Below are 22,144 nucleotides of genomic sequence, written 5' to 3'. Positions count from 1 at the left end.
CAGCAGAGTTGGGCCAACATGAGTGCTTGAAAATTGTACACGCTAAATTCTGGTGCATATTCCTGCCCTGCTCAGGCTGGGAGACTCTTAATTTGCCTTAGAGAAGAGCCATGCAAAGACTTTTGGAAATGGACGTCTGGAGAGAGAGAGAATTTCAAATATAATCAGTTCAAATTCAATCCCCTGCCTTAGACTCAGTATACAGGGTAGATCCCAGTATGTACCAAGCTGGACTTCTTGGTTTCCAAGAGTTATCCTAATTCACGTGCCTTGTTTTACTGGTTCTTTTGTAATGACCCTGTAGATTGATTTCAGCTCCGAGAGTCCTTATCAAGAGCACTCACATTTAACTTACTTGCTGCATCATCAGTTCGTCTTTTGGGGGCACTTAGAGCAGCTAGGACATTTCACCCCATCAATGAGCTGGCTTTGTCCATGTGCCCTAGTCACTGGAAAAAAAGACTATTTTGATTAAGCAGACGGAACTAGAACCCTTTCCACGGACCTCTGGACTCCCTCTTTGATTAAATATAACTCACTGGACATTACACAGCGGTAATATTTATATTAATAGTAACTTGCACTGGAAAACCCTACAGAGATTAATGGAAAATGAAAATCTCTATAGATTTTTTGGAACAATCCTATAAAATTCAGTGGAGAATAGTAGCCCTGCTACTGCATTCTTCAGCAGATTGCAAAACAAAAAAAACCCAAGAACCCGATGGAAAGGATTTCATTCTCTATTAAATCCCATTGGTTTTCAGTGTCATTTTTATAGGTCTGTACTAATTTCATATGGAATCCTATTGGTAACATCTCTATTAAATTCTATGGGACTTTTCCATAAGGGCCTTTCCATAGATTTCAAAGTACTTTCAAATATTGACTCTCATACCACCACTGCAATATAGGGAAGTATTACTCTCTCTATCACAAATGGGGGAAACTGAGGCAGTAAGGTTACAAGACTTGCTCAAGGCCACACAAAACCTGTGCCAAAGCCAAGAACTGAACACAGATCATCTACCTCCCAGTCTTGTGCTTGAACAACCAGATCAGCCTTTCGCCCATATACAGGAACAGTAACGGAGTCTTTTCAGAAATCCAAGTCATCGGTTGGGGCTTTAAATGGCACCATGCCGGGGATGACAACAGAGTCTGGCCACAGGTCCCACATGCAAATAAAATCCTATAAATGAATCAAAATGCTCCATGGTCCCATGAGCAATTCTGGGAAACAGAAAATTGGTGCTTTTGCTCTGGATGCCAGAAATCAGGCTTCCCAGGCCCACCTCTTGCAACCTGCCACCCTGAAAGGGGGTGAATGCTGCCACATGTGCTGATAAGTTATGGGCCTTTTCCTTGCACATGATCCACCCCAGGGACTGCAGTCAAAGGGCCCTGACCCTGTTGTTAAAGTGCTCTCATATTGACGACTTCATAAGAATCCTTCTGAAGGAAAGATTCGCTCAGCCCTTTGGAACTTACCAGAGTTTCAGACGAGAAAGGACCCCCAAGTCACCCAGTCTGATCTCCCGTAATATCACAGGCCACTATAGTTCACCCAGATTCCCCTATGTTGAGACCAATGACTTTAGTTCAACCAAAGCATTTCAGTCCTCAGGAGAGCACACTGTTTTGTGTCACAGGCAGAGAACAGCTGATACAGAGATGCTACCAATTCCTGAGGCCCCTGTGAGGGCAGGGAATTGATTAGAGGAGAAGACATGGCCTGATGATGCTACTAGGTGATCCATGCCCCTTGTTCAGAGGAGGGCAAAACCCCTCGAGGGTCCCTGCCAGTCTGACCTGGGGGAAAATTCCTTCCCAACCCCAATTCTGGTGATCATTGTAACCCTGAGTATGTGAGCAAGAACCAGCCATGCACCTAAGTAGATTTCTACACTGCAGGTGGAGGTGATATTGCAGCTTGGACAGACATACCCATGCTAGCTGTAATCCACCGGTACCTAGCACAGCTAAAACTAGCCGTGAAGCCATGGCGGCATGGGCTCCAGTGCGGGCTAGGAACATGTGGCCATTCCACTGCGTCCTCACTGCTATTTTTAGCTGTGCTAGGTAGATTACAGCTCGTGCAGTTATGTCTGCCCGAGCAGCAATCACACCTCTGACTGCACGGCAGACATAGCCAATGAAAGAGGCTGCTGCGCACCACCTCAACGCACTGGTCCACCCTGTCTGGTGTCCTGTCTCCAGCTGTGACCAGTCGCTGATGCCTCAATTGTGTAAAAATCCTTCTTGTCCCCTGTAGGTGACCATATATAGCACCTTGCATAAAGTCACAGCTGACACTGTTCCAGGGGAAAGGGATTTTAATTACTATTCTGCCCACTTCTTATGGCACCAGCTCTGACTACAACAGGCCCAAGTTAACGTCTAAGTCCCCCCATGGGGATCAGGATCCTGCTGCCCAGGGAGGCTGGGAATGAGAAGCTGAACACTAGCTGTGCTGGACTGTAGCTCCTCCTTGCACCAGGAATGTGATTTCCGGGATGTGAATCTGGCTGCCTTCACAAATTGGGAGCTTCCCAAGCCTCTGGCCGGCTTAGCTGTAAATTCACCCGAATGACTATTTTTGCAATGGTTGCTAATATATTAGCAGGATCTAAAGTAGCGAGGCCACCTTGTGACTACTAGCAGCAATTGCACCTTTTCTGTTTTGTTTTTGATTAAACACCCAATTGGGATATCCTGAGCCGTCCTAGTGAGAGCTCACAATAAGGGCTCAGGGGACTGAAATCCTGCAGTAACATATACAAGGATTCAGCTGCAATCCAGAAATTGCTGGGAGACTTGGCTCAACGTCGTGTGTGCTCCTGCTTTGGAACACATTAGGTGAGGAGAGAAAAAAAGAGAAAAAAGAGCACCTGACCTCTGGAGCCAGGGAGACATTATGGTCTCCACCCACCCTGAATATTTACATGGGAACTTACTGCTTAAAGATGCCATCTCAACAATAGTCACAAATAAGTATTACATTTACATTGGGCTGCACAGCTCTGCCTGAGCTCCTCAATTCTGAGCTCCCAATACACCAGTCACTAACTGCCATTCCAGTCCTAAGGGCCCAATGCAGATCTGCTAATGCACCTCCATGCTGGCCTCCAGCATCCCCTGCTACTCCAGTTCTCCCTCCCATCCACCCTGCAAAGCACCTGAACTGCAGAAACCTCCAGACCCGCCCTAACACCATAGTCCTGACCTGCAAAGACTTCCTTAGTCCTAAAATCAAGCCTCTCCCCTGGAGAAAACACAAACCTTCTGCCAGTGCATTACTCTACTCCTGCCGTTTCAGTCCTGCATCCCCACACAGCCTGGCCAGCACTCCTCACTCCTGCTTTGCAGCAGCCTCTACTCTTGGGTTTCAGAGTCACGGATCTGAGCTCCTACCTTCCTTTGGGTTTATCAGCTCTGTTCAGGGCCTGACGAAGGAAGAGGCATCCGTGTGGCCCTCCTTGGGATGGTTCTTATAGGTTGGATGTCAGTGCCGCCCTTCATTTAAGATAATTGTAAAAAACGTTTAAGCTCCTATATGGAACCAGGTAGCTGAAACAACAGAGGCCTCCATCCACAACACAGGCACAAGGCATTTGTGGGTGGAGACAGGGCCGGCTCCAGGCACCAAGCACCCAAGCTGGTGCTTGGGGCGGCACCTGGAGGGGGGCGGTGCGGCGCTCCGGCCGCCGGGGAGAGCGGGGCCACAGCCGGGCTCGCCGCCCTCCCCCTGGCGCTCTGGCCGCCCTCCCCCCCGCGCCCTCCCCCCGGCCGCCGGGGGGAGAGCGGAGCCCCCGCCGGGGCTCGCCGCCCTCGCCCCGGGGCTCCGGCCGCCCTCCCCCCCGGCGCCTTCCCTCCCAGCGCCCTCCCCTTGGGCGGCAAAAAAGCCAGAGCCGGCCCTGGGTGGAGAGGTTTTGCTGGATATTGTTTTGAGAAGGTTTGTGTGTCTGTGGAAGAGAGGCCAAAAGGCAGAGAAGCAGGGAGAATCACAGCAAGGACAGAGTCAGGATAAGCACTGGGAATGTGGCCCTGAACAAAAGCTGAGAGAGAGTTTTGGGCTAAGTGCTGACTAGAGGCTTGGAACTGTGAGTAAAGACACAATCTCTTATTTAATTCCTACTGTGGTCAGAGAAATGGGACTTTGTACATTCCTTGTAAATAAACAGGAATGCTTGACTCCATCATCAGTTTCTCCTAATAACCACTTGGGTCAAGATTGGACTCCGTGTAGTTCTGGAAACAAGCAGCACCTCTAGGAGCAATGACTCCTGGTGTGGAGGGGAGAGTTCCCCTACAAAGAAAGCACAAGAGACAAAACTGAGGCAGAGCCACTCAGAAGTGATAAGATAAAAGATTTAATGGAATGAATGGAGAGGTCCTCAAAGTCCATGTCGGAGAAGAGCCTCTGTGACCCTTTGACAGTCTCCACTCCAGGGCTGAGTTTCTCCTGTCCCATCCACTGGAGTGTTGGGGACTCTCAGCTGTTTGAATCAGCTCCTGTTTGTGCTCCCCAGGAGATGATTAAGGTGCATCGCTGACTCCACACTGTCCCTGGAGAACCTTCTATGGCAGCCCCTGCTGAGCCCATCAAATCCTCCAGCCGAAGAGATCAGCTCACAAGTCCTGCTCCCCTCAGAAAATGGAGAATCCTTGAGTCATCTGACAGCTAGAAGGAGTGTATCAAACAATCCAGGGGGCCACAGTGGCCCTAACAATGGGACTCTAGCTCTGTCAGCATCAGGAGGCCGGGTCTGGTGCAAGGAAGGGGCTGCCTCACACCCAGACTGAAAGGTAAGTCCTCATCTGGACAGACCAGCTGGCGGAATCTCTGAAAGACAAAGTCGGATGTTGAACAAGGGTGTAGGGACGGATCCGGCTCACCCACAGCCTCCTTCCCCCAACTGCACCCCCACCAAACAGCCCCTTTCTAAGTAGCCTTCCAGCAAGGGCTGCACGGAGGGGAGAGGCAGGGAGGAATTTGGTAATCATGTCTGGATCTCAGGCTGAATGATTCCCAGTTCATGACACGTAGGCCCTCCCCCTGCGGGGACGCCAGCCTCTTAAGTCCAGGGATGTCCTAGAATAGCCCCAGTTCCCACATCCAGATATGACAATTTAAACAACAGTTGAAAACCACCTTGGCTGTTTGAACAGCAGCTGGGAATCCCCAGGGCTAGTGTGGGACCCAGGGAAAATTCCCTTCCATGTCCCTGACCAGCGCTGTGATGCTGCCAAAACAAAGTCAGCCTCCCACGTATCGACCCCAGCTTTTACACCTGAGCCATCCAGCACGTTTCAAATGCAGACCAACCCCATAATACTTCCTCATAGTCAGGGCTGTACACATCCAAAGGCCACTCCTAGGGTGTGCAGAACGGCACTAACCCAGCCCCTGTGGACATCAACAGATGCTCTGCCGATGGAAATGTCAGCAAAAAGCAGAGGCTTTTCTCCACAGGCAGGGAGACAACAGAGGTTTTGGGCCCAGTTCTTCCTTACAGTCCATCCCCATGCACTGCTCTAGGGGGCGAAAGTTGGTGGAGAAAGCTCAGGGATCCCCAAGTGCAGAAGGTCTCTAAAGCCAGCTTACAGGAGCCTCGTGGCAGGTAGAGGACATTCTGGAGGGAGGTGCATGGTCATAGCATGCTGTGTTCTGGCCCAGGAGAAAAACAGTGCAAGTTAGAGCGGCCCTGAAGCTGCGCTAACTTACACCAACTGCTGTGTAGCCATCTGGCTGCCTCACAATACAGGCAGTGTAAAGGTGGCTTCAAGCATCCATTGATTCCCCCACCACTCTCCATTCCAACAATGAGATGGGGGGGAGGGACTCAGCAGGGAACCTAGAGGTCCCAGCATGCAGCCTAGCCTGCATCATACACTGGGATCCATAGTCCCCACAGGTCAGACCTCCACACTTGAGATGAGGGCAGCCCATGGGCTATCTGTAGACCCCAGTGGACTGCGTTTGGTCTGGAGCCTGCACTTGGTCTCCTATCAGCACTTCCCACAAAGCTGTTTTCCTACGGCATTTGACAAGTGATGGAGAGCCAATAACTGCAACGCACAGGAAGGCAGCTAGTTCTGTGTAGCCCTCCAGCCAGCTTGAATTCAATAAAGCCACTAATTCTTTACAGTAATAGACTGAGCTTCGGTAACTTAATTCTACACTCCTGTTTATTAACCCACAACACACCAATCACACCTCAAGAGGCTGTCACTTCAATATGCCAGTGACCTGTAAGGCCCCCATCAGCCCCTCTGTGGACCATACCCCACTCTCGACGCAGCAGCCTCACCTCTCTCAGGGAGCCCTTGATCATGGAGAGTTTGTAGACAATCCAGAGAGGGATGCAGACCATAGATGAGAGGGCCAGCAGCCAGCCCAGGGTGTCTCCCCACCAGGGGTACACGTACTTCTTGTTGTAGGTCAGAGGGGTATATTTAATCAGAGAAAACAGGAAGGTCGCCTGGGGAGGTGGAAGAAGCCAAGAAGAGGGGGGGGAGGGAAGCAATGCCATTAGCCAACATGATCTCCCTTCTGACTATACACCCGCAGCAGGACTTCCTTGGGACAGACAGCCCCCAAGGGGCAACAATCAGAGCATCCATCAGACCCACTTGGGTGCTGCTGCCCCTTCAATTAGTGTTTGTTATCTCAGCCAAGAGCTCGTCCTAGCAGCAGTCCCTGGAGATCTGTTCCCTCCCCCAGTTATTCCATCCCCACTCACGGATATCCATGGTGATCAGATAGACCACACAGCGCAGCAGGGTTAGAACCTTTGGCTTCCAAACCACAGGCCACTTGAGCTAAAGTGGGAATCTGCTCACTAGGGGTATGTCTACACGGCCAGCAGAAACCTGCTGCAGCGACTCTCACAGCCTGGATCTACAGATTCAGGCCCATTCTATAGCACTAGAAATAGTTGTGCAGACATTCAGGATCGGACTGGAGCTCAGGTTCTGAAGCAGAGCCTGAGCTCCAGCCCAAATGTCTACACAGCTTTTTTTAGTGGCATAGCATGAGCCTGAATCTGCAGACCCCGGCTCTGAGACTTGGTGCCGCGGGTTTCTGCTGGCCATGTAGACGTACCGTAGCTGTCAGTAGCGGTAGGGTTCTTACCTTCTATGGATCAGCTGCTGGAGGACAACATGATGGCCACACTGAGCCAGTGAGCCATTACAACCTGGCCCTCTCCATGGGAAAGTGCTTACTACCTACTCAATATGTCCCCAACACAGGGGTCCCAGAGCGATCCATTTCCCCCACTCCCAAAACAACCTAAACCAGCCCCACTCCTCTCTCAGGCCCCCAGACCAATGGTCTCCAAGCTCTCACCATGCAGACAGCTGGCGTGATGAAGAGCCAGCAGTATTTGATAATAGGCCATGGCCTGTAACCAATCATGTCTTCAATGTTATCATAGAAACGATCAGCACCTGAGAAAGACAGGGAGAGAGACCCTGTTAACAAAAGGGAACAAGAGTAATGGTCATGGCCCAGAGAGGATACTGACCGACAGGAAGACCCATGTGGAGAGGAGGGAGCTCAGAAATGGGGCATTATGGGTAATACAGATAAGCGCAAACAAGGGAAATTTGTTAGGGTCACGGACTTCCTTGCTGGCATGAGGCAGCTTCTCCAGCCAGCTCCCCCAGGGCTCTGCTGTCAGGAAGCTCCCAGCATCTAAGTCCCTGGGCACGGAAGTGAGGACACGTTGTGCTACTGTCTGTAAAGGGCTCCAATGTACCAGGTTTACAAAGGGGATCTGTGGCCTGGTGCTCTCGGGGATAACAGAGAGACCAGCCCCAGTGAGGGGACAAGAGTCCACTCAGGGATTCGGAGTCAGTGAAAGCTGCCGGCCTCCAGGCCTGTACTCACCATACACCCAGCCGATACAAAGCGTCTCAAAGATGGCAACGAAGAGCAGGCACATGCCGCTGGCAGCGTAGTAATCGAAGAGCTGGAAGATGTACATCCCACCCTGGGAGGGGGCAAGCAGGGAGAAGAGAGTGAGAAGAAATCTCACTAAGGAACAGGTCAAGCCGTTCAGCTGGAGAAAGAACCAACTCAAGTCTTTGGCACCTTCCTGCCCTACCCTCTCCTGACAGAGCCTGATGACAAGCATTCCCCTTATAAGCCCAACCTGGCCAAAACCTGATCTGCACTGGGGACCTCTGTGGAAATCCCGTTTTCCCCAGATCCCATCCCTGCTCTGTCCGCAGCCTCTCATTTCCAGGAGAGGATAAGTCACTGTTCAGGAGTTTGGAGTTATTTTTAGGACAGTCTGGAAAAAAAAAATAAGCCTGGTAGTGGGAAATGGGAAGAGAGACCCACAGGTCAGTATCTCTAATGTTCAAAAATCAACTCAGACTCCAAATTTGCACCCAGATATAACTGAGTGCAATTTTGCAGGCACAAATCATTGGGGGCCCAAATTTTAGCTGGCTTAGTTGCCTAATTCTACAGGCGCTGCTACAACACGGGCCTGCAATTAATTCCAGGCACAAAATTGCAGGTGCAAAATCAGGGGCAGCTTTTCAAAAAATCAGGCCCAAAGAGACACAGAAGGAGCCAGAGAGAGAGAGAAACCCACACACAGGAATCACCCCCTCCCACTGCCAAAAGGGAACCTGGGCCCAATTCTGATCTCAGACCACTTTTCATGCCAGCAGAATTCTATTCACTTCCATGGGGCTAATCCCAGTTTACACAAATAGACGTGAGGTCAGAACCAGGCCCAGCAGCTTGCTGTACACAGTGCTCATGAGGGTCCCATCAAGTAAGGAAGAAAGGGATAAAGATGCTCCAATAGCCTTCAGATGAGACAGGGGTAGGGCTTGATTTGCATGAAACTCTGAAAAGTCCTGACCTTCAAGACACTCTTTCACAGGCCAGCACAGAGGAATGGTCCAGGAGAGTTTAGGACAGGCAATGAAAGCTGCACTATCCAGTTGAAAGAATTTTTAGTGAGGCAGAATGTAAAACCCTGTGCTGGAATTGGGCCACATCACTGCAGAGCAGCTCTTGTAAAATACACCCCGGAATCCTTACTGACCACTCGGGTCAGGACTCCCCTTTAAGCCCCGCCCCAAAGCTGCCAACTCCAGCAGCACAGTGCCCACTAGTCCCGTGCTGAGATTCAGTACTGAAGTAAGAGGGCAGAGCACCACCTACTGAATCAGTAACACCACTGTTTGCAGCACCTGGGGTGTGCCTTAGAGGTCTCCCATCTGAGCACTGACCCAACACTGCTTGTCTTAGGAGAGCACATAGACTACAGCCCCAGGTGGAATTGCTGCAGCTGGGCTCCTAATCCAGCCACAGGGTCTAAAGTCCTCTTTCTGCCCAGAGGGATTTCAGTCAGACGTGATCGGAGCACCCCACAGACTGTGAGCTACAGGAGGGATGGAGAGAGGGATTCCTGTCTCTGAGCTCTACCTCTGTGAGCATGACCAGTCCTACAAGGTAGGAGAGGATGGAGACAAGCAAGATGAGGATCTCACGGCGGTTTTGCTTCCGGAAGATGGTGGGGTACATGTCGATAACAGCTGTCACCAGGCTCTCCACACAGACGAACTAGGAAGAAGAGAATTCACACACCTGTCAGCACGCTCCTACTATGCCAGCTGGCTGGGCTTCATTGCTCCACGGCCTCTTGCTCTCAGGACAGGTTTCCCTCAGCCAGGAGAGACCGCACACATTCAACATCGGGAGCTAGCCCCAGCCATGCCACGGCTGTCCTGGGAACTTCCATTCGCATCCATGCCTCAATCACTTACTAAGGGCATGCTGCTGGAAACCAGTGCCAGGCCATTTCCCAATCCCCCACTAGGCGTGCTGCTGAAATCAGCTCTCAGCCTTCCTTCCATCATCCAACAGCCAGGCTCTAAAATCCATACCAGTGCCATACCATGCTGAACATTCCCACTAAGGGGTGCTGCTGAAACCATGGCCCTGACTCCAGAAGGTATTGCTGGAAACCAGCATCATGGTTTCACAGGACATCTGCTCAGACCCCTTCCCACACAACACCACAGAATGGGCTGCAGCTCTTCCCTATGCTGCATGGGCTGGATGGAAAGAGGAGGCTCGCAGTGAGCATGACATTATTATTACCATAGCGCACAGACGCTCCAACTGAGATTGGGGCCCCATTGTACCAAGCACTAGACAAACACATGGTGGGACAGCTTCTGCGCCAGAGAGTTTACGCTCTAGATACAGCGAACAGGCAATTGAGGTGAAGTTACTGGCCCAAGGTCACACAGCAGGTCAGTAGCAGAGCTGGGAATAGAACCCAGGTCGCCTGAATCCCTATCAAGTGCCCTGTCCACTGGGCCCGTCCGTGGGTCTGAGCCCATACTAGATTAAGTGAGAGCTGACGGGGGCGCTCTACTCTGTCTGGACAGGGGAATGTGCTTTGCTACCTCAGAACTTGTACCCAGGTCTTTCCCTCACCACCTGGCCATTTATCAAGTGGAATGTGTTGGCTGTCAGTTTGAAGGGAAGCTGGCCAGACAAGAAGGAAGCACTCGTGTCCTGTCTGTGCATCTGTACCTGGCTGTCCAGTCCCAGCAGAACAACCATCAGGAAGAAGCAGCAGGCCCAGAATGGGGAGAAAGGCAGCATGACGACAGCTCGAGGGTATGCGATAAATGCCAGGCCAGGCCCTGTGAGAAGAGGGTCATTTATAGTAGATGGTAGAGACCAAATCTAGAAGCCATCAGCTGCACCATCGCCTTGCCAGGCAGTGAGGAAGAGGTCACCAAAGCAGAATCAGGGAGATTAGCAGCTCTGAACTGGTCTATGGCACCCACCCACCTGCAAAACACACCCCACCTTCCCCAGTGAATTCACTCCTGCCACTAGGAAGCACCATTCAAGAAACAGTGCCTCCATTGCTGGGTGAGGAAGATCAGAGGAACCAGAGCAGGCTACGGCTCTACTGCCAGGAGTGAGGGCAGACGAGCCACAGCAGGCTCCACCTCCATGGCTGGGGCTGGGAGCTGGTGGACTCCTAATGTCCATGCAGAGCAAACAGGAACTCAGATCTTAATGTTTCATGCCAAAGATCCACACGCCGTAACCACCTTGGGACTCAGTTTATTTATCTCAGAAGAGCTGAATTGACCCTTCTGGGATTTGAACCTGGGGTTGCAATTAATCTCGTTTCATTGTGGTTCATTGTGCCTCTTAGGGGGTCAGCAGCTTTGGGACACCCCTCAGTCACGGTTCTCTGCTCTGCTCTCTTTACAGGAGCTCTTTTGTCCGAGACAATGCAGAAAAGGAGTCCAGGGTCAATGTCAGGTGACCAGAGATTGTCCCACATTAGCAATGGCCCACCCTACCCTGCACGCTGCTCTTCCTGCACACCGAGCCTACTCACCTGACTCAGCTACCTCAGATATAGGCACGCCTTGTTCCTGCGCCATAAAGCCCAAGATGGAAAAGATTGCAAAGCCAGCCACAAAACTTGTACCACTGTTCAAAAAACACAGCGCAATGCAGTCCCTGGAAGGAGAAAAGACAAGCATCAGCATGGGGGAACCAGCCAGCCAAGCAGAAAAGAACATCAGCATGGGCTGGGAGGGGAGAAGCCAATCAAAAAGAAGCATCAGCAAGGCACAGCAGCCAATGAGATGAAAGCGCCCACATAGAGACACGCACATATGTCCATATTAATCATTTCTATGCAGATGTTTGAGCAGATGTCTTGACAGTGTGCGGCTGTGGATTCATCTGGGGATAAATATAGGACATGTGCATCTTCACATAACAACACTGATGCTGCTTCTTCATCCCACATACTGACAGCCTCATAATGTCACAAAGCCTAAAATAAATTCAGAACTCTTTATTTATTAACATCAACCTGTCTCTCTCTAGATCAGGTACAGTTGGCCCTCCATTACCACGGTGTCTGTGTCCCTAACGATCCTTATTTATCCTCAACACCCTTATGAGGTGGGTATTCTGTCCATTTTTGGGACCAGGTCTCCCAGGTCCCAGACTAGAACCCTAACCACCAGGCCATCCTACTTCTTATAGCAATTGCCATACAGAATCAGACCTGTGACCCATCTAATCCAGTATCTTCGCTATGACCGTGGCCAGTACTGGATGTGCCAGAAGGTGCAAAAAACTGCAGAGAGAGTAATTATAGGATGACCTGCCCAAAAGGGAAGTTTCTTCCCACCACAACCTGATCAATTAGTGGTTGTCTGATAGGATACAAACTCTTATGTTTCAGCTTATCTAATGTACCTGTGGATTGTCTCATTGCTTATATAAATGCCTGATTCTTTTTTGAACCCTAGTCAACTTCTGTCCCCAAGAATATCTTGCAGCAGTGAGTTCCACATGTTACTCACATTAGGGTTTTTGCAATTTTGTTGTATCAATTTTAAATTCATTGCCTTTCAGTGCCACTGGCTGTCCCCTGGTTATGAGACATGATAAACAGAAGCACCCAATTCACTTTCTCTAAACTATTCATTTTGTATACCTCTATCATGTCTTCTTTTATTCACCAAATCTTTAAACTAAACAATCCCAATCTTTTCAGTCTCTCGTCATACTCAAGTCTCCCCATGCCTCTAGTCATTCTCACTGTCTCTGAACCGCTATGTTTCTATTCTGTCTTTTAGAGATGAAGAGATCAGAGCTGAACACTACATTCCAGGAAAGGTCATACCATTGATTTCTATTAATTTATGGCATTTAATGTATTCAGTATTATTATCTATATCCTTTCTTTATACAATTTGTAGCCAAGAATTCAAGACATTAAGTATATTTAGGATATAGAGGTGAAATGTAAGTATTAGTTAATGTTGTAACACAGGGCCTACAGGCATGTAAGATATTCAGTTTAGTGACACAAGGCCTTAGTCCTGAAACAGGTTGGCATAACTCGTTGACTGAAAGATAAAAGTGTATCAGCAAAGTGTGTGATTACAGTAAAAAATGTGTTAAGCGTTGATGGTCTGGAAACTATGCATCAATAGATTGAAAAATAGGTTGCAATGAGCCAGTTAACACTGCAAGATGCCCAACAGTGACATTTTGCAGGATTCTAGTTGCTATAGTAACTCATTAACATAGATGTTAATGAGAATAAAGGGAACTAAGGAAATAGCCTATAGAAAATTGGGCATCTCTAAATTAGTGGGATGTGGAAATATGAAAAAGGGATTGAATCCCTTATGGGTATATATGGGCCTTAGTAGACGTAAGCATAACTCAGGATAAATGGGTGTTGACTGGCCTGTGTGCTGGGGGGGGTGAGGGGGCACGCATGGGAAGATACCAGGATGACACCACCAGGTGACTATGATGGTGATGACTGACACTCCAGGGTCTGCCAGCAAGAGATGTCATGCCAGTCAAAGGGCTAAACACTTTGCACTCTCTATCTGCTATTGTATTTCAGTGTTTGTGGGATTGGTTTATCTGCTGAGTGGATTTGTTAATAAAAGGGACTTGTGATAAATTGCAATTGTTTCTCGTGTGCTTCTAGGGTCTCGGATTCTAATGGGACTGATAATAATAGCCCTCTGGAGATGCTGTAGCCCTTTGGAGACTGAACCGATATTGACCACTATGCTCTAACAGATTAATAAATAATATTAATGAATCCATCCATCAATAAGGCTATAACGCTAATGCTGCATTTGCTTTTCAGACCCCCTGCACAATGAGTAGTTCTCTTCATTGATCCACCCACAATAACACCCAGCTGTTTTTCCAGAAAAGTTACCGTTAATTTAGGACACACAAGGTGAGAGCAGTGCAAGTTATTCATTTCTACATAAATTACTTTGCATATGTCAACATTGAACAGCATCTGCCGTTACGTTGGCCAATCACCTAGCTTGGTTAGGTCCCTCTGACATTCCTCACCATCTTCTCTAGTTTTGACTGACCTAAATCATCTTGTTGCTGTCTCACTGTCCACCCCATTTTCCAAATCGTTAGTGACTATAGGGAACAACACTGGTCCTGGTGATCTATGGGGCACCCTGATGTTATTTTTTTGCCACATTGAAAATTGACCGTTTATTCCTACATAAGCCCCAGGCTTGCAGAATGTAGGACAGACCCATGAGAAATAGAACTACCTAGGGAAGAGGATGGTATGAAGGACTGGCACCAAAATAAAGAGCTATTCATCTAACACAGCTCAGCAGTAAAGGAATGTTGTTACTATTTGATGGCTAGATGGTTAAATGGCTTGTATGGAACACCACTATCACTTTCTACTTCAAAGGCACCTTCCATCTGAGGCTATCAAAGTTCTTTACAACCTTGCTGTGAGGTAGGTAATTGTCATTATCTCCATTTTGCAGGTAGGGAAATGGACACACAGATAGATTGCCTGTGTTACCAAGGTCACACAGTAGGTCAGCAGCAGAGCCAGGAAAATAACCCAGGTCTTCCTGTGCCATGCCTCAAACACAAATCCTTTGTTCCTTCCTCTGCCATCCTTCTTCCCCTCAAATGAGATGGGGGGCCTCTCAGTCCAGTTCTCACTGGACAGGTGTCCACGCCACCACAACTGGCAATGAACCTAATCTTAAGGGGAGAAGAGACTGCGGCACCAGAGTGTAAGCTCCTCAGGGCACAGCACAGCCCATGTCTTTAGCTTTTAGAGAAGCACCATGCAAACCTACAGGGGCCACAGTAACAACAAACAAATTCTAATATATTTAAAGACAAGAAATCCCAGTTTAAAGAGTAGTTTAACTGACAGAGTAGGAGGGACTTGTCTGGATATAAACGCAACACCCCAGTTCTTCCCACTTCGTACAATTCATCTGGATACCGTGCTGACAGATAAACGTTGCATCAAGATAAAAGGTGTTACGATTGGTGAGTGGGCAGCTTTCTGGGGCTGCACGAGCCTTTCACTGCTGGAGACACAGTTCCAAATGCTGGAACCATGTAATGTGAAAATGACTTGGCTCTCACATTCTTTCCCACCTGCGCACTTCACAAGACTACCAGACAACTTGGTACAATTTAATAGGATTGCCAGCATCTGTTCAAGGATAGCCCAGCGCTAACTAGAACAGCAGGGGGAAGGCTGCATGTTAGGAGTCAGATGCATTGGCAAGACTGAATGTGGTTTCCAGGACTGGAATGCCCGTGGTTGCTGTTGGACAAGAGTGAGGTTTAGTGAGAGTTATGTGAGGGACCAGGACTGCAATAGCAAAGAGAATTGCACGGTGAGGATTGACTGGAATGGCAGAGCTTCAGAGGGAAAGACTCAATCATTTGTGTGTTTTCTAAATCATAGAATCATAGACTATTAGGGTTGGAAGAGCTCTCAGGAGGTCATCTAGTCCAACCTCCTGCTCAAAGCAGGACCAAAACCAACTAAATCATCCCAGCCAGGGCTTTGTCAAGCCTGACCTTAAAAACCTCTAAGGATGGAGATTCCACCACCTCCCTAGGTAACCCATTCCAGTGCTTCACCACCCTCCTAGTGAAAAATCCACTCACAAGCCTTTGTAAAGGGGAGAATGCTTCTGCTTAATGGCACCATAAGCAGAATTCCGCCTCAGAGCTTTTAAAGGGTTACAATGTGAGCAAGTGGCAAGCTCGGGGCGGGGGGGAAGGAGGACCTCTCACCTGTGAAGCAGCTGGGAAACTACTGAAGTTCCTCCTGAGGACAGATCATGGAGGATTCGGTTTCAGAAACATGGCAGGAGCAATTGGTTTTCAAGTAAAGCAGCAACTGGCAAGAGCGCTCTTCTGCCTCAAGAGGAAAGAGAGCATGAGGCACTTCCTCAAACTTAACCTGGTCAGCTGTCTCCTTTGGCAGAGCCATCTGCTATCTGCAAGGGCTCAATGGGATTCAGGGAGAAACATGGATACAGTGGGGATGGGGGTCCCTGAACAATAGAATCTCATCCCGATTACCTGTAACAGTTGTTGTGGTACTTGTTGTAGCTACCCAAGGCTGTCAGGCACCCCAGGCAAATGGCGTAAGAGAAGAAGATCTGCGTGCCTGCGTCCATCCACACCTGCAAGGAAGAGACAAACACAGCTGAGGAGGCGAAAAGGTCAACATGGCAGGCAGCTACACAGAATCCAGAAAGTGAGGAGAGAGAGCTGGGTTCCAGAGGCCAAAGGGCTGACCTAACCAGCATGAACGGTGACAGTGAGAAAAATTAAACATGGGGTATGCAGATAAGCATGCTCTAGGACAGAATGTCTAGATACAGCTGGGTTCTAGAGCTGCCATGTACAGGATCTCCTACATTCTAGAGCATGGTCAAAGCACCCACTGGTGTTTAGAGTCACATGTGTGGGAATTCCAAGGACCTTGTAAGGATTCTGATTTTTCCCTTAGAGCAACCTACAAGACTTTGTGGCTATAAGAGCTCTCCAAACAGCGACTGGAGATCAGATGCCACAGAGGAGACTCCAACTACTGGAGCTAAAGGAGGCTCTCCATTTGCTGTTAGCAGTTTAGAAGCTATGACACAGAGTGTGGCAGTTCTGATTCCAACCACTAGAGGGAAATGCTAAACATACAGACTGGCAATGTATTATAGTATTACTTGGCTCTGAGGCTTGATATTAAGATTCAAACCCTTAAAAACAAATTCATGAAAAAACTTACTTGAAACTGTTACAATAAAGAGTTACTAAAAGAGGAAACAGGAGAGAGATTTTAGTCCCTGCCAGAGATCATGAAGTCCATTTGAACTACATTGCAATCACTGTCAAGGACATGTCTGAGTGTTCTAAGGAAGTCACATCATATGTCTGTCAATGCCACCTTTAATCTAAAAGCCTAGCTCTATGCAATCACCGATACCATTCACATTCATTCAAAAGGCTTCATTATAGCTTGATGTAGAGACAAGCTAAAGGAGAAGTTAATGAGGAAGGAAATAATAATGATTATTAATGATAACACCGCCCATTTCATACCACCTTTCGCCTTTAGCACTCAGGGAGGCAGTGAAAAACAGGGTAGGAAAAAGAAGGAAGTCAGTCTTAGCTAACAACACTGCACGAGAGTTCACTGGGTTATTTACAAAAAGAGAGGCAATGAGGACTAGTTCAATAGGAAGAATGTAATTAGAATTACAAATTACAATGTAGCCAAGACAGGAAGGTCAACACCCCTCCTATCTCTTGCAAGAAGTGCTATAAACTACAAGCAATCAGGGCTTTGGTTTTAGGGCCTGATCCAAAGCCTATTAAAATCACTGGAAAGACTCCCATTGACTTCAATGGGCTTTGAATTAGACCCTTCTCTCTCAGGCAACAAGAAAGATGGTCCCCTCCTGCATCTTCTGGGGGCACAGCTAAACCCTCTCTCACAACACTTTGACTTATGGGCAAGCCCACCCTATATGCCCCAAATCACCTCTCTCTGTACTTGCTCCCACAAAAGGGATAACTTTGTTCTCTCTCTTTTTTACAAGTTCTCCGATGAACAGCAAGCAAGCCCAATGTAGAATATCAGGGTAGGTATTCAGATCGAAGGTGTGGTTGAATTGTTTCTTTCCCAGAACTTTTCTGGTTCATCTGTTTGTATTTCTTTCTCCCAGGCTATTGTGTGTGTCAGTGTTGATTTGAGTCAATTGTCATTGGTGGTTTGGTTTTGTCTTTTTTTATTCTTATTCCCATGTCAATGTGCATTGTAACAGGATGCTGCAATCCCTTTCCCTGTTGTTTTCTAGAGGAAAATCTGTTCTAGCTCAGTAGGCAGCTGCATTAAACGTTTTTCCTGCAATCACCATAAAGTAGCAAAATCTGTAAGGATGGTAGAAAAGGCAGAGCTCTTATGTTAAACTTTCTTTTGATTTCTTCCATAGACTGTTTCCCTTCTGTAAGGGATCCAGCCAAAATTCTCAATCCATCCTCCATCAAACTCAGTGGAAAGACTCCCAGTGATTTCATTGGGTGTTATGTCAGAGGTCTATGATCTGTGAGGCCAGAGGGAACAGAGAATGAAGTTTGCCTGGAGATAGCAGGCATGCAGAGGGTTAAAAATGAATCACTCTTGCTATTGTGTAGGCTATGGTCTTTTGGCAATTTAAGGTGAACAGATCCCAGTTTAATCAGGTCAAGGCTTGTCTATATGGGGAAAATCAGGAAAGTTCATCCAAATTCAGAATTAAAGTGCCCTTAATTCGATTTAGTTTGTGAATTAAGATAAATTGAATTAATGGGTTTTAATGTGGTGTAACTAATTCACTTTAAATTCACAACTTCAGTTCATTTGGATTAATTTTCCTGAGTGCCTCCACATAGGCAAGCCTATAGCATTTTATTTTGGATGTCCAGTGTTAGAGCTTTGGTTACCATCAGAGCTCAGTTTGAACCCCACCAACTCACCATATTGGTTGTATTTTTTAAAAATCCAGCCAGCCAACAAAACTGTTGATTGCATACTAGAGATCAGAGGGCCACCTACATATTGCACTATCCATTCACCTGTGCCCAGGGCCGGCTCCAGGCACCAGCCGAGCAAGCTGGTGCTTGGGGCAGCAGCTTGTAGGAGGCGGCATTCCACCCAATCCTAGGGCGGCACGGCCACTTTTGTTGTTGTTGTTGTTCCGCTCCGGCCGCCCTGTAGGGGGCAGCGGCGTGGAGGATGGGAGCGCCCTGCAGCAAGCCCGGCACGGCAGCCCGCGTCCTTCCCTCCCAGCCGACCGGAGTGGCGCGGAGCCCTCCCGGCAGGAGGCACGGGGGGAGGAGCCGCGTGGCAGCGCCCCGCTGAAGCCCTGGCCGCTCTCCTTCTCTCTCTCCCCGCTCCCTCCCCTTTCCCCCGCTAGCCGGGGCACATCTGCAGGGCAGGGAGTCCCCCTGCACCCTGGCTCCGGCCGCGCCGCAGGTTTGTTTGTTTTTTTTGTTTTTTTGTTTTTTGCTTGGGGCGGCCAGAAAGCCAGAGCCGGCCCTGCCTGTGCCCACCCAAGACAGAGCCTCACAAAGCTGGAGCAATCACTGAGCACTTGAGCAAGGGGCTTCATTTCACCTACAAAGTGCAAAGGGTGGAGAGAGCAGCTCTGCCACTTCGGGCAAGTGCTTAGAGAAAGAAGTACTTGCCCTAGCAAGAGTTAATGCTTTAACCAAAACACTTTGTGTTGAAACTAATGCAAACAAAACTTAAGCTTGGCCTATGAGCAGGGGATACATCTATTCCCCCAAGGCCCTAACCCAGTGGTCCTCAACCTGCGGCCCAATCAGCACAGAGCTGTGGCCCATTTGACATCCTCAGGGCCATACGGTAGTCCACAAAACAAATAAGTGTTAATATTACTCTATCCTATAATCATCTATAAACATATGGATCTACTGTAAATCAACCTAATCAGAGTGAGCACCAACTCAGATTATAGCTATCTTTATTCTCATTGTAAAATTATAAATGTGTTTCTTGAGCCAGGGGACATTCCATTTGTGGTTTGAAAACAGGTCTTCTCGGCCTCACTGAAGCTTCCTGCTGTTGCTCAAACAGGCTGCTTAGGGTGTGTATGGTTCTATGATGAGGTCCCCTCTGACTTCCCTCCATTTGTGGTAGTCCCAAGTTCTCCAGATCTCTTGCACAGGTAAAACCACCTCTAGTTCATCATGAAAGGTGCCTCTCTACACCTGATCCAGAGCTATCCTGGGAACAATATTTCTTGTTGGATTACACAGATCAGGAGTTACTTTAAAAACAAAAACAAAACAAAAAACCCTCTCTCCTGCAACTGCTGAGTTCTCTCTCCCACAAGGACTTGGGAGAAATACATTTTTTCAAACAAAAAATTCCTTCTGCATGTCTGACAAAAATTCCTTGTCATTTATTAATTTTATGATAGTTGGTCATGACCTTTCACCAGATAACAAAAATTAATTTTAATCAGATTTTTTAAAATTTAAATTGGATTTTTTTATTTAAATTATAAGAAATTGTTCTTATTAAAAATAAACCTGTTTAAAATGAAATCTGAATTTAGTATAAAAGATGCTAAGGCCTAAACATATTACAATCTCTTAAAATATTTAAATACAAAATAAATACGCTGAATCCATGAACCTCTATCAAAAACTTTGCATTAAAAGATGCTTTTCTATATAAAAAAAGAATCAGGGGGAAAAAATCTAACTTTTGAGATCAAGCTTTATAAATACAGCACAATAGGTTGTGTACTATATTAAGGGCTTGATCGTGTGGGGGACCCAGAGGCTACTGGATTCAAGAGATTGGTAAAGTCATCACAGGCATTGGGACCCTGCCTGTGACTCCAGGAGACACCATCCTCTATCTCAGGGTCTATAACTGAAAGCCATATGTGGAGTCGGAAAGGAATATTCCCCCAAGTCAGATTAGCAGGGACCTTGGGGTGTTTTTTGCCTCCCTCTGCAGCATGTGGGTGAGAGTCACTTGCCAGGATTATCTGGGTACATCTCAATCATTTCCCTGCCATTGCAGGGGCCTCAGGCACTGGTGCACCTTGGTCCTTCCTATTCTCTGCCCAAGGCACATCATAGTCTAGGCTCTTGTGGGGCTGTAAAGCTTTGGTCTAATTTCAGTTGTTCAGGTGCTCAGTGGTGTTGGTGGCCTGTGATATACAGGAGGTCAGACTAGATGATCCAATGGTCCTTCTGGCCTTAAACTCTATGGCTATGTCTACACATATGGTAATGTGTAGAGTACATGCACTGCACACACACCTACATGAGTACAAACAGCAGAGTAGACAGGGAGGCACTGCTTAGATAAGCAGAGTAAAGACATGCCAGAACCTCAGGGTATGTACCCTACATGGATCCCCACACAACCGAGCAGTGCCTCCATCTACACTGCTATTTTTAGCCTGCTGCTGGAGCCTTTCCCTGCATCCACACTGCAGAATGACAGGGCTCGGACTCAAGTCACAGTGGGACTCAGGCTCTGACCCACCAGGTCCTAGGACATGGGTCCTGAGTGCTTGCTGACCCAAGTCAGACTGATTTGTGTGTGGACAGAAGGGGGGCTTGGGCTCAAACCTGAGTCAGAGCCTCTGGTTAGTGTGCACATACCCGTAAGGGCCAAGATCCTGGGGCTAGCCAGCCCTGTGTAATTAGCCCTGCTTTGCCACATCTCTGCTGAGTGTAGGACTTAAAAAGAGAGGAAGCCCAACAGTTAGGGGCTGGCTGCCTAGGGGAACAGTTGAGCTGGGTTGTGGCTGGAGCGCAGAGACACAGGAGTGGAACTAACTGCTCTAACGTGCCCCTGGAACAAGGGGCCGGGCTCCAGGGCCAGTGATCCACACAAGAAATAAGGAGCTGAAGAGGAGCCCAAGAGAGAGGAGAGGCTCAAGCCCTGAGAGGGTTGAAAGATGGTTTTATAGGGTTTAATTTTGTTTGTTTTAGTGAGAGGCCCAGAGAGAAGCCCTGGGACCTGCTACTCTGCTAAAGAAGAGTGTGATTCTTTGGAAAGACTTTGCTGCTGGTAAAGGGACTTTGGTGATACCAGCTTGGGGTCTGACCAGCTACAGCTGGACTTGGATACCCCACAAAGGGATTGAACTTCTAAGTGACGGCTGGAGGACTAGGCCACAGAAGACCTAGTCAGAGGCGAAAAATAGGAGGCAGTGGTGACGGAGGGGAAAGCCCAGTAACCCTGCACCCAGTCACTCTGGGGAGGGGCCCGAGAACACAATCCAAAACCACTTTCACTGGTTGCCTGAGCTGCCAACATTTCTTTTGAATTAGTGAACTTGCTTTATTGACATAGCTGGAGATATGGGGCATTCAAAGAAGTTCTCCTGGGGGCAATGGGTCGTTTTAATCAGCCGTCATAGCAGCATGTAAAGCTTTTAATGAAGGGGCAAGCTGGGAGCATCCTACCTCCCAAGTTGCCACCTTGAAAATGTCTGCAGAGATCTTCGTCACCTGCCCAGCTCATGGATTCCAGAGTAGGAACAGTGCCTGCACCCCTCTGCCTAGTCTCTCTAAATGCCTTGTGCAAGAGCGGCCTCCCACCCTCCCAGGGCTACAATGCAGGGTTTAGACCACCAAAATGAGAGATGTGGCGATACACTGACCATCATTACCCCTCCCATACAACTATCATTTCTCTCTGTCCCCTGGCCCTACCTCTCCAGCTTGCTCTGCAGAATTGCTTTGCTC

General features: G+C 48.2%; 1 protein-coding gene across 2 annotated transcripts in view; it reads right to left on the bottom strand.

The window, feature by feature from the left end:
• Nucleotides 1–4,380: 4,380 nt before the first annotated feature.
• Nucleotides 4,381–22,144, bottom strand: part of SLC6A13 (solute carrier family 6 member 13) — a 58,437-nt gene continuing 40,673 nt past the window's right edge. For both annotated transcript variants that reach the window (XM_029912114.1, XM_024224496.1), the window contains exons 8-15: nucleotides 15,944–16,047; nucleotides 11,406–11,530; nucleotides 10,577–10,689; nucleotides 9,458–9,595; nucleotides 7,898–8,000; nucleotides 7,355–7,455; nucleotides 6,315–6,485; nucleotides 4,381–4,846 (exon numbers count right to left, since the gene is read on the bottom strand). In XM_029912114.1, the coding sequence (XP_029767974.1) occupies nucleotides 4,727–4,846; nucleotides 6,315–6,485; nucleotides 7,355–7,455; nucleotides 7,898–8,000; nucleotides 9,458–9,595; nucleotides 10,577–10,689; nucleotides 11,406–11,530; nucleotides 15,944–16,047 (975 nt within the window). In that variant the 3' untranslated portion in view covers nucleotides 4,381–4,726. The remainder of the gene's footprint in view (nucleotides 4,847–6,314; nucleotides 6,486–7,354; nucleotides 7,456–7,897; nucleotides 8,001–9,457; nucleotides 9,596–10,576; nucleotides 10,690–11,405; nucleotides 11,531–15,943; nucleotides 16,048–22,144) is intronic.

The sequence above is a fragment of the Terrapene carolina genome, unplaced genomic scaffold (genome assembly GCF_002925995.2).
Source record: "Terrapene carolina triunguis isolate 2854851 unplaced genomic scaffold, T_m_triunguis-2.0 Scaffold190, whole genome shotgun sequence".
In the NCBI taxonomy this organism is placed as follows: Eukaryota; Metazoa; Chordata; order Testudines; family Emydidae; genus Terrapene; species Terrapene triunguis.
Note: the sequence above shows the minus strand (reverse complement) of the source record. Positions and strands in the feature narration are given on the sequence as shown.